The sequence below is a fragment of the Mytilus californianus genome, unplaced genomic scaffold (assembly GCF_021869535.1).
Source record: "Mytilus californianus isolate M0D057914Y unplaced genomic scaffold, xbMytCali1.0.p SCAF_6, whole genome shotgun sequence".
Taxonomy (NCBI): Eukaryota; Metazoa; Mollusca; class Bivalvia; order Mytilida; family Mytilidae; genus Mytilus; species Mytilus californianus.
The window spans coordinates 99,349,215-99,362,389 of NW_026262712.1; the positions used below are offsets into that span (position 1 = coordinate 99,349,215).

General features: G+C 34.2%; 2 protein-coding genes across 2 annotated transcripts in view; both read right to left on the reverse strand.

Moving 5' to 3' along the window:
* LOC127706687 (uncharacterized) overlaps window positions 1-13,175 on the reverse strand; it is a 399,723-nt gene that overhangs the window by 297,519 nt on the left and 89,029 nt on the right. The gene's annotated exons all lie outside the window — the stretch shown is intronic.
* Window positions 33-13,076, reverse strand: LOC127706149 (uncharacterized). The gene is made up of 6 exons (XM_052210593.1): window positions 12,794-13,076; window positions 8,465-8,578; window positions 7,288-7,347; window positions 6,731-7,009; window positions 2,111-2,278; window positions 33-1,474 (listed from the first exon to the last, which is right to left on the reverse strand). Exons 1-6 carry the CDS (start codon window positions 12,924-12,926, stop codon window positions 879-881), a joined length of 1,350 nt encoding a protein of 449 aa, XP_052066553.1. The 5' UTR covers window positions 12,927-13,076; the 3' UTR covers window positions 33-878.

The window sequence follows — 13,175 nt, forward strand, 5'->3', positions numbered from 1 at the left end:
GTAAATGCACAACAAAAAAATATACAAAAAGCAAAGGTACAGCGCTTTTATATCAATATGTTTCTTCACTATTTCTCTGCATAAGTTTAAATATAAGACTAAAAATAGAATACAGAATAACCAATGTTTTTAAAACAATACAGAAAATATTAGGAGAATAAGGAGTCCAGAGTAGCAATTCTCTTACGCCTTTCATACTCATACAAATATAAATAACTTTTAATCATACATATCTACACAGAGTCTATTTAAACACATCTACAACGAGCATACTCATACGGATATACATCGTTTCTATTCATACATATCTACACGGATTCTATTTAAATACATCTAGAACGAGCATACTCATACAGATATACATCGTTTCTATTCATACATATCTACACCGATTCTATTTAAACGCATCTAGAACGAGCATACTCATACAGATATACATCGCTTCTATTCATACATATCTACACCGATTCTATGTAATCACATCTACAACAGATCTACAATGTTAAAGTCATACACCGCTCCTACATATACAGATCTACAGTTGCTCTTAATTACACAGGTCTTTGATATCTTTTATCGTGTAAATTTTAACAACTTTTTTATACACTCAGCCGCAGTAACTGCACTACAGGGACATTAAAAAAATAACGGATGTACAGATTATCTTATAATATAATACTATGCAATCCAAAGTTATTGATGCATACTAAAATTTCGCTATTGACACATGATGATTCTTGTTGTTATCATGGTTATTACAGTTATTAGATTTTTAAGATATGTTTTTACATCAACACGTTAGTAGCACGTTAATCATTCGAAGGTTGGTAATACATCTCACATTAACAAGATAGAGTCTGGTGTTGTCTTTATCTTGTTCAGACACCACAAAATGAAGGATGACAAATAGAATCACATGATGCTGATCGTGGGGGTTTTAATACAGTGTGGACTCCGATGGTGTTTTCATCAAAGAAATCATTATGGGAAACCAAGGCAACAAAATCTCCAAGAAAACTTTCCATCGTCGAAGGATTCAAAAAATGTTTAATATACATATTTCTGCAATGAACTTCATCGACGTTCTTCAAAATTGCCCAAAATTTTATAAAATCTTCTTCCGCCAGAATGCAATTCTTCTTCCGGAAGTCAGGAGTAGAGAAGAAATTAAAAAAGCCGGTGATAACTGGGCGCATTTTGTTCCCCATATCTGCGGGATTATAAATTCCCTCCAGATAATTGACATAGTCGTCAACAGAGATGTGTTTGTTGGCTCCTCTTTTGAATATATGATCATTCCACCATTTTTTCTTCGCATCTGCATTCAAAGCCGTCTTTCTATCGCCAATGGCCAATCGTAGCTGTTCAAGCCTGGTGTTGGTTCTCTCCATGTCGTCCGAACTGATAATTCCATCTTGGTCGGCATCAAGAAGACTGGCCCACTGGCGCCATTTATGTCGCATAAACCAATTTTCTGTGACAAAAAAAATATACCTCGATGTCTAAGAATATTTCTGTTTAATATACATGCGAAGGATGGACACGATATAAAATCCATTTATAAACTAGCTATTTCAAAAATAAAAGTTAATCAACAAACTGATGTACGAAACAATGAAAGATTATCATTTTGGAAATAATAAAATGCATCAAATTCTGACATATCACTATTTCTTAAATACGCAATAGAGTTCAGAATATATACGTTTATCCAAGAACCCGAAACTGTAGTATGGCGGAACTAACTACATAAAAGAGATACAATGGATAAGCACCAATTTGTTAAATATAAAGACTACTGTACTTATGAAATATACAAAGAAGTATATTATGATCATATACTTCGTCTCAAATATAGCCCAACAACGTTGAATGTTGTTCTTCCCTCAGCGGGATTCTAACCCTTGCATCTGAGACATCGTGGCAACACCGCCTGCACGGTGTCCAGCGCACTAGACCACTAGACCATCTATGCTATATACAGCTTTTGTTAGTCGAGAAATGCCTTTACCTAGAAACATTACGTACTTTTGGAACCTACGTTTATTTACTCCTTATAAAACTGTCATCGACAACTCCATTATTTAAACATCTAAATAATCATACTTACTTGCTTTAGGAATAACAATAAACATGGAGACAATGACGTAAAGAGCGTACGGTATCAGTACCACCATCTGTCCTATCTTGGCATCGTGGTAAAAGTTATAGAACTCCTGGTCACACTTCACTGTTTGATTTTTAGAGCCATCATGGAATTGGAAAACTTTTGCTGCTCCTAAAAAAAAATAATTGTGACAACAAGTTATTGTAAATTTTTTAATGATTAAAAAGTTTCACACACTGACACACACACACACACTATGTTAGAACAGTTATACGTACGCAAGGCACATGGTTTAAGAATAATCTTTATCAGGTAAAGATTAGGAAGCCTAATTGTTGAAATCATGTGTATAATATCCCTCCTGTCTTTTTACAGTATTAATGGAAGATGTATTACTAAAACTTGAAGGATTTGCTACGACTTTAACAAACGTAACTGCCAGATATATGGAAAACACAATTCTTAACCGAAAATTTAGTCAATTAGATACTGAGTTGGCGTTTTTTTAAGAAGAAAAACCAACACTTATTTAACAGATTTATAACAACAGTATACATCTTTTTCCCGAACGACTATAGTCCTATCAAATAACAGTCATTTTTTACTTGTCTGAAATGTTTGCTAGATGGAAAATACCTTATGCCATAAACCTCTGAGGCGCAGTTATAATAAACAACAAAATTAATATGCTGCAATTAGTAAATAGTGCCAAATAAATTATAAAAAAACCTATACAAACAAAAAGCAGACATCGTGTACTACAAACATTACGTTATATAAGCAGTATTTTTTTTCAATGTGTTATATGCTGTCCAAACACAATGCCATTCTGGAGCACTCATGTGTTTATCGTCGGTTTTACTACAAAAAAAAATCGTGTTGCTTAATATTTTAAAGAACATACTAATAAATTCTTTTGAATAAAAATTTCAAATTTTTCATCTAAACTTTTGAACGGGCTCGTTAATTCAGCATTCATTGCTGACTATTATTCGACCGTCAACTACTCTGAGTAGTCTTAGAGGGATAAGATAAAATTTAAAATAAATTCGAATTGATATACTTACATTAGAGAATGGAATCGGGGAATGTGTCAAAGAGACAACAACCCGACCAAAGAGCAGAAAGCAGCACAATGCCACGAATGAGTCTTCAACGCAGCGAGAAAATCCCGCACTCGGAGGCGGGCTTCAGCTGGTCCCTTAACAATAATGTATACTGATGAGTTAAGTCCTTTTTAACTGTTTTTTATAGTTTGTTCTTATGTTGTGCTGTAACACGACTGTCACGGGTTTTGGGAAGGTTGAGCGCTCACAAACATGTTTAACCCCGCCACATTCTTTATGTGCCTGACCCTAGTAAGAAGCCTGTAGTTCAGTGGTTGTCGTTGGTTCATGTCTGTCATATTCGTTTTTTGTAAACTGTTTTGTTATAAATTAGACCTTTGGTTTTCTCAATTGAACTGCTTGATATTTTTAATGTCGTGGCCTTTATTAGCCGACTATACGCTCTGTGTTTTTCTAATTGTTGTAGGCCAGAAGGTTGCCTATAATTTCTTACATCCACTTCATTTGAACTTTGGTGGATAGTTGTCTCATTGGCAATCATACCACATCTCCTTATCTTTATATATTTCAGCGAAATGGACGCCGCACTAAACTCCGAAACATACAAATGAACCAAAATTTAAAAAACTACAAAGGCGAACAAAGGCTATAGGTTCTTGACTTGGGCGAGGCGCAAAAAATGCGGCGAGATTAAACATGTTTTGTGAGATCTCAATCCCCCTGTAAATAAATACTTAGCAATGCGTACAGTAAAACAAAGTTTAAAAGAAGTCCGAATCCGATGGTAGCAAAAGAAACTATTCAGAATGACAATGATCAACATATATTAACAAATGACTACTAGCTACTAGCAGTTACTGACATTCCAGCTTCGTTATATATTACGGAGCCCTGTTGGTCTCACACAGATTATAAAGTGTCTTTTAAGGTCCTGCGCTGAAGATGTGTAAAGTCTAGCGCTGGAGATGTAAAGTCTAGCGCTAGAGATGTAAAGTCTAGCGCTGGAGATGTAAAGTCCAGCGCTGAAGATGTAAAGTCTAGCGCTGGAGATGTAAAGTCCAGCGCTAGAGATCTAAAGTCTAGCGCTGGAGATGTAAAGTCAAGCGCTGAAGATGTAAAGTCTAGCGCTGGGGATGTAAAGTCTAGCGCTGGAGATATGCAAAGTCTAGCGCTGGAGATGTAAAGTCAAGCGCTGGAGATGTAAAATCAAGCGCTGGAGATGTAAAGTCTAGCGCTGAAGATGTAAAGTCAAGCGCTGGAGATGTAAAGTCAAGCGCTGAAGATGTAAAGTCAAGCGCTGAAGATGTAAAGTCTAGCGCTGGAGATGTAAAGTCAAGCGCTGGAAATGTAGAGTCCAGCGCTGGAGATGTAAAGTCAATCGAATTATACGAATTCCAAACAAAAAGAAATTAGAAAATTCAGCAAAGAGTCAGAAACTCACTAAAATAAGTAAGAAAATACCAAAACGAGAATAAAAAAATTGATAGACGGAAGAAGAAATGAAGCACACTATGACCAGCAAACAACCATTAGATAGCTGATAGTGGGGGCATAAAGAACCCTCAGATAGCTGATAGTGAGCATAAAGAACCCTCAGATAGCTGATAGTGGGCATAAAGAACCCTCAGATAGCTGATAGTGGGCATAAAGATCCCTCAGATAGCTGATAGTGGGCATAAAGAACCCTCAGATAGCTGATAGTGGGCATAGCGAACCCCTAGATAGCTAATATTGGGCATAAGGAACCCTTAGCTAGCTGAAAATGGGCATAAAGAACCCTCAGATAGCTGATAGTGGACTTAAAAAACCCATAGATAGCTGATAGTGGGCATAACGAACCATTAGATAGCTGATAGTGAATAGAATAGAATAAAGGTTGGCGACGTTGGCTACGTTGGCGAACAGTATTGATTTCATAAAGGTTGGCGACGTTGGCGACATTGGCGAACAGTAATGATTTCGTAAATGTTGGCGACGTTGGCGAATAGTAATGATTTCGTAAATGTTGTCGACGTTGGCGACGTTGGCGAACAGTAATGATTTTGTAAATGTTTGCGACGTTGGCGACGTTGGCGAACATTCACACAATCCTGTACCAGAATGCAGCTTTCTAAAGGTTCGTTATGCCAACTATCAGCTATCTAAGGGTTCTTTATGCCCACTATCAGCTATCTAAGGGTTCGTTATGCCCACTATCAGCTATCTAAAGGTTCGTTATGCCCACTATCAGCTTTCTAAGGGTTCGTTATGCACATTTTCAGCTAGCTAAGGGTTCATTATGCCCAATATTAGCTATCTAGGGGTTCGCTATGCCCACTATCAGCTATCTGAGGGTTCGTTATGCCCACTTTTAGCTATCTAGGGGTTCGTTATTCCCACTATCAGTTATCTGAGGGTTCTTTATGCCCACTATTAGCTATCTGAGGGTTCTTTATGCCCACTATCAGCTATCTGAGGGTTCTTTATGCTCACTATCAGCTATCTGAGGGTTCTTTATGCCCCCACTATCAGCTATCTAATGGTTGTTTGCTGGTCATAGTGTGCTTCATTTCTTCTTCCGTCTATAATTTTTTTTATTCTCGTTTTGGTATGTTCTTACTTATTTTAGTGAGTTTCTGACTCTTTGCTGAATTTTCTAATTTCTTTTTGTTTGGAATTCGTATAATTCGATTGATTTTACATCTCCAGCGCTAGACTTTACATCTCCAGCGCTTGACTTTACATCTCCAGCGCTGGACTTTACATCTTCAGCGCTGGACTTTACATCTCCAGCGCTAGACTTTACATCTTCAGCGCTTGACTTTACATCTCCAGCGCTAGACTTTAGATCTCCAGCGCTGGACTTTACATCTCCAGCGCTAGACTTTACATCTTCAGCGCTGGACTTTACATCTCCAGCGCTAGACTTTACATCTCTAGCGCTAGACTTTACATCTCCAGTGCTAGACTTTACACATCTTCAGCGCAGGACTTTAAAAGACACTTTATAATCTGTGTGAGACCAACAGGGCTCCGTAATATATTAACTATAATAGAAGTTGGGTATATGTCAATGAGATAGCAACTCAACGACAACATAAAGGCTTATATTGGCTCGGATATATTTTAATTCCTATAGTCAAATTAAGACAGGATTTAAACAATTACAGATTAAGATGAAGTCTATCTCGAACTTTGATCCCCAAAAATACGAACTATATGTTTAGGAAAAAATTATATTTCAGGATATATTATGTGTTTTGATTTGAAATTCAACTCGAAAACTACAAATTTATTTTCAAAATCGAAATTCAAAAGACTTTTAGATTTGACATTTTTCTTTAATTTTAATTACACACTTTAAATTCCAAAAAATAACACTTTTGAATATTTAAAATTAACATTTTTACTTAAAAAAAATACTGTAGAAAAAAATATCGTTTTGAAATTATGGATTTGTTTTTAAACAAAATTTCAAAATTCTGACAACTCAAGAGAAAAAGTTGAGATCTTAAAATTCTTGTTACATTACGCCACATGTGTTGACCGGTCATGTGTTGATGTGTTTAGTACGTACCTGCCATACATACAACAAAGGTTGCAAAGCAAAGACCGATGCAAATGAAAAACATGTAGCCTCCACACTTTTTCCGTCCTTCTAAATCTGCCTTGTTGATGCGATGTGTCCGCCTCCTATCACAGATGAATAGTAATCGCCAAAAGAAGACAAAAAGAACCAATGCACACAAAACTCCGCCCTCTATTTTCATGAATGACGGGAGGTCTTCTTCCTCTGTGACTTTTCCGTGTCCATCGTCGTACTTTTTCCGAAAACATTGACCAGCATATTTCAAACCTTTAGAAATAAATACAAACATATTTTACCTGATTAAAAGGAGAAGCCAAATATTCGTATAAACACAAGCAAACACCCCAAATTCCAAACGAAATATATGTACACATGATTTCCATTACATTATCGAACACTACGGTGGCTAGCCTTTTAGTTTTTGGTTTAAATATTATTTTTTTTTTATGATAACAACATATCTAGATAACGATATAATTATTCTTACAAATATTGAATAACATGTACATACACATCCATTATATACTACATTAATACTGACTTACCGAAAACAATGTAGGATATCGCAAATGCGAGAGCACCAAGCCAAATTATTTGTTGTAGGACTGAAAAAAACAAACATATCATAACAATAACATCATTTTGTAAAACAATTGAATGTCAACTTTGATATCGCGGACATCATCGGAATAAATATTCATAAACGGAAATTAAAACTCATGTTTTCAAGTTTTCAACAAGAAGCTTCATCATAATCAAAATGTAGTCAGACCCACAGGGGCTTGTTTAGTTGGTCAGATGAGGTTTTACTGTCAATGGCAGGGGCGGTCAGCTAAAGTTTTGCAGTCGGTGGCAGGGCCTGTAAAGTGGGTCAGATGAGGTTTTACTGTCAAAGGATAACGACCGCCATTTACAGTAAAACCTCATCTGACCCACTTAACAAGCCACTGTGGTCAGACCATCTGGTTAACACGTTTCTAAAACATCAATCATGTTTGTCAAAAATTGTCATGAAAAAGGTTTCCATATTTCTGTAAAACATAAATGTGCTGGATTTCATTACATATGCAAAGATATTTTCCTTGAATAAAATTAAATCATACATTAGACTGAAGTATAATAAACAATGTTCGTTGACACTTTAAAACAAGGTATGTATATTGTGCATTCGAACACAAAAAATCATTCATCTTCAGTACGCAACACGAGCTCTTGGATCGACTAATAAAACTTTAAACCTACCAAGAACTTATACGTTCACAAAGAATATTTTCTCTAAAGGGGTTTTCATCCAAAAGTTGTATACGGACTTCTGTGAATAAAAAATATTTCAAGTAAATGATATATATTCTTTAACATTCCATTTCTAGTGTGATTTGACAGATATCTCATATATTTTATAAGATATTCTATATAGTTTATGAGATATCTTATATAGTTTATAAGATATCTTATATAGTTTTTAAGATATCTTATATAATTTATAAGATATCTCATATAATTTTCTTTATAAGATATCTTATATATTATATGAGATATCTTAAAGTTCGAATAAATAGTTAAACGGCTTGCCATACTACTTCTTTCATATTGTTTCATTTTGTTTTTGTTTTATTGATTTATATAACATGTTCCTGTTCATATCAACACGATACTATAGTACAGTTCTACATATTACACCCAATTTGTATGTGAATGTATACCTACAATACATGTACTTACCTGAAAATTCAAACCATTCGTGGACTTTCTCCCACAAATTTCTGTCATCATGGTGCACGTTAGGTTTTGATTGTCTCTGATTGATGAAAATTGAATCGTATGCTGGTGGAGGGGCTGAAACAAGAAACACAACTTCAAAAGCTCAAGTAGATAACTTCAAAATTGTATCATTTTTTCAAAATAATTTGTTACCGTACTAGTAGAACAGGAATAGTTGGGTCTCATATGAGACATCTGAATGTAGTTGTGATTACAAATTTTGATCAGCATTTGTCATTCGGCGCCATATATTTTATTTCGTGCATCTGGATTTCTGAAACCGTAGGAAATGTGCGACATCCTTCTCTAGACTTAAACAAACTTGCTTTGTCGGTTATTTAAAGAAGTTAATTTTGTTCGTGTAAATAAATATATATATAAGAACTGTACGAATTTTGAAATTTTAAAGAGATGCACGCATTAATGGTTCTGACACATGTATTTATGGTTCTGATAAAAAAAAAAATCTTTTAGTTTCAGTATTTGTAATCTGTTGTATCGTTATGTTTGTATGACACTTGTATACTGATATCCTGCGAATCGCAAACTAATTTCCCTGGTACAAAATTAATGTAACCTACACCTACAATTTATAAACGTAATTTCATATATATATAAGAAGATGTGGTTTGGGTGCCAATGAGACAACTCTCCATCCAAGTCACAAATTGTAAAAGTAAACCACAATTATAGGTCAAAGTCATGTATGTATTGGCAGTAGGTCATGTGGTATTTTTTTTATATGTCCTTAGGATATAAGTTTTAAGTATAGGTGTAATGCTTCGATCCAACTTTCCTTAGGTTTACATTACGATAATAAGAAAAGACTTCTACACTTCTGGGAATAATACACCCCCCCCCCCCCCCTTCCCGAGTCTACTTTCATACGTTTCTAAGTCTGTCCCTGGTTAGATTAATATCGGTTGTCATTTTCGTTGTCTGTGAGAATTCAATGTCGTCTTAAATTCTAAAAGTATTAGAGTAAACAAGAAGCTCTAGAGAGCATGTGTCGCTGTCCGAAGTCTATGTGCATCTTCAACAATGTACGCTCTCCAACATTTTGGACTAAAAAAGATTTTATGACAAAAATCTCTTTTTTGTGTTGATCTTGTATTGCGGATCACATTTCCTTGTTCTTCACAGTTCTTTCTATCTTCCTTAGTTTTTGCCCAAAGCACAAAAAATGGTAAAGAAAATCGGCAAAATTTGTCTTAATAGTAGATCTTGTCTTGCAAATCAATATTTCAATAATAGAGTCTCTCTATCTTTAAAGTTTTCAAGGAAATGGGCAAAAACACTACACATTTGTAAAAAACGTCATTGAAGAGCAATTACTCCTGGACCAATAAGGAGTCTACTGACGAATTCATGAAGTTGATCTATTTTTAGGTCTTGTCTTGCTGATCATTTTGCTAGTTACGTTTCTATCTATCTTTTATACTTTTTAAGATACACATGTATTAAGCAAAAACGTAAAATATTGGGCCATGGTAAAAATCGTGCATGTAAATGCAACAACTATTAGAAGTCGTCTGACAGTGTTGATGTAAATAGACAATAGGTAGATCTCAACATTCTATATATTTTTAACTCATAATTATATAGAGTTCATTTTGATTTAGTGTATCTCAGTGAATTGGACTATTAGCTGCTGTGACTATCAAGTGTCTATCCCTTTGTATTGGTGGGATGCTGAAACTGACATATTTACCTAATAGACCTAAAAGACCTAATAGGTAATTTGTTCGGTGGACAAGGTTCATCAAAATGAATTGTCAAATATAAACAAGTGAACACCATAACATTTATTAGATAAGTAAAGACAAACCTGTTCACTTGGAAACGTTTAATAGCATGGTGCGATCTAGATAAATAATTAAAATATTTAAATTCAGTTTATGTTTCAGAAAATTATAAACTTTCCTTGATTTTGATATTCCCCTTTTTAGCTCTAACCGAAAAATAAACTAAGCTTGGGAAATTGTTTGAGACGTTCCCCTCAGGTAATAATTGTAATGAATTGTATTGATTGATATCAACAATAGAGGACAGTAGATATCTGAACAACAATAGTTGATTTAAACAGTACATAAATAGATCGTATCATATGAAATTCAGGTGTTTGTGTGTTTTACCGGCAACTTTTGCAGGCTTGTAAAAAAGAACTCTCAAAATCTAAAATAGACAAGTGTTTATTTTGATAAAACACACAGTGCATATATAATGGGTATATATCCAGGTTTCTGTCATGCATTAAAAATGTCTGGAAAATATTGCAAAGATAGTTTAACAATATGAAAAATGAGATAAAAATTCAGTAACAGTATAACATTTTGATATTTTTCAAACTCTTATTAGAAATCAACGTAACAGTTTGCCGTTGTGATTTCATCCAAAACTATATATGCATAGCTACATATTGTATTGAACCAATTGGTCCAACTAAACAAAGAAAGAAGCAGATGTGTTACACTGTGGCACGTTTAGAGATTTTCCTTTTGTTAATGTCAATAACTTTTGCTGGCCTTAATTTCGAAAGTACCTCTTTATCTCACACCTTTTCTTCAGTTGCAGGGGCTTGTGAAATCTTACCTAATAAAGATGTGTGTTCTCTACCCCATGGAAACACGAGGGAAAACAATAGTGATTCCATTCGTTAGAGAGGATATAACGGTATCGACTAAGATTTCCCGAGCCCCTTCATGCAAACATGATGATATGAACCCTATCTGAACTTTTCAAATGTAAAGAGTGTTATTATTTGTCTATAAATAAAATTATATTTATTAAAGTTATCGGTCACATGATCTAATAGTAATGGTCTAATGTTTATAATGTTTATACTAAGGACATGTATGTTTATGTAGGTATGCTTGGATGTCGTATTGTGAACATATATTTGTTCCGCATAATACTTGTTCCCCCTGGAACAAAACTATGGATAATAAATGTTCTTGGGAACAAACATTACATAATATTATTTCCAACTTCATAAGATATTTTCCGGGATCTAAAACTTCATATGGTTTCATAATATTTGTTCCTTAAAAGAAAGAGTGTCATGTGTCATGATTATATAACAAATATTTCTAGAACTTTTATTATATAACACATATTCTTGGAACTTTTAATACATAATAAAAAATTCTGAAACTTTTATCAATCTACAATCAACATCCTTCAATGGATTTTATCCAAACTTAGTAAACTATTAGTCCTTATCCTTAAGAATATTGATTTTCAAGGTCAAAGGTGAATATCACAGATGAAATTACAAATTCCAGTCTATAACATCCTTGTATACATCCTATAATGAATTTTGCCCAATATTAGTACATTGCTGTCAATTTTTCCCACATGTAAAGGTCTTTTATAACAAAATATGTATACGACTGATTCTGATTGTCAATGCATCATATAGATTTTAACAGGTTGATATTGGTATTGTTTAATAAAATGAATTTGTGTTTAATGATACATGTCACCCCTATTTGATGTTGTTCTTGGTCCTTCAAATATCAAAACATTGTCCATCATATTTAAATCTTATTCCAAAGAACTTTGAACAAAAGATTGAACAAAAGTTCCATTGGGAATTTTCACTATGTAATATTTTATCCTTTGTGAAGGAAATTTTCTTATAGCATTGGATAAAATATTATATAAGGAAAGTTCCCAATGGAACTTTTGTTATATGATAAAAGTTCTTTGGAACAAATATCATGGGGTAACTTATATTCTGTCAAAGTATTCTGCAATGCGGTTTTTACGGATAGATGCAGCCTTGAAATTCGTGTTAAGCAGGAATAAGTATTACTTAAAGGGTTAAATGAATGCCTTTACATTTATTCGAAGTTTTCCAATCAGTTTATGTAGCAGTTATTCTTAATTGTCTTTTACCACCAACACACCATTTTTTGCGTTAATTATTGTTTATGTGGGTATTAAATTATACTAACTTGTAATATGTATTTTGTTCTCTCTTGTAGATAGATTTTGATTGTGTGTATACTTTATATGGCTGGATTGGTAGTACATGCCTGTGTTTTGTGAAGTGACATTAGTCTGAAGAAAGTTTATTGTAATACTATCTTAAAGGCTGCTACACCTGTAGGCACACTTATCCTATATATGTGTGATTTATTAAATAATTTATATATTTGTTTGGGTTTGGCGATATAGAATAAAGAGTACTCGTTATGAAATGCGGTATTAAACCGTAAAGTAAACAAATCTATTTTACTATGTCTAATGAGGACACACCAGACATTAGAAAATATAATTACTTACTTGTATCTGCTATACGATCTGGGGTCATTATTTCCACAGCCCCTGGATATATCCCGGGGTTTGGTCCGCCATCGTAATTAGGTCCTGGTCCTGAATACTCCGGAGGTGATATAGGATGAACGTTCTTAGCCATTACAGCACCCTTTTGAATATCACATTCACCCACAAGGGTCTATTTTCGTTAAAACTCGAGTGTTTCACAATACCATTTATAGATCTACATTAACCGGGTAGCTGTTTACATATCTATAAATATCGATCGATGTTTTATTATAACATTAAAGGTAAGTACGTCAATATATGTAGTCATATCAACAAGGATATAAGCAGGTATTACTGGTCAATAACTAGGCCTTAGTGAACTACATTTGTATATGGTCAT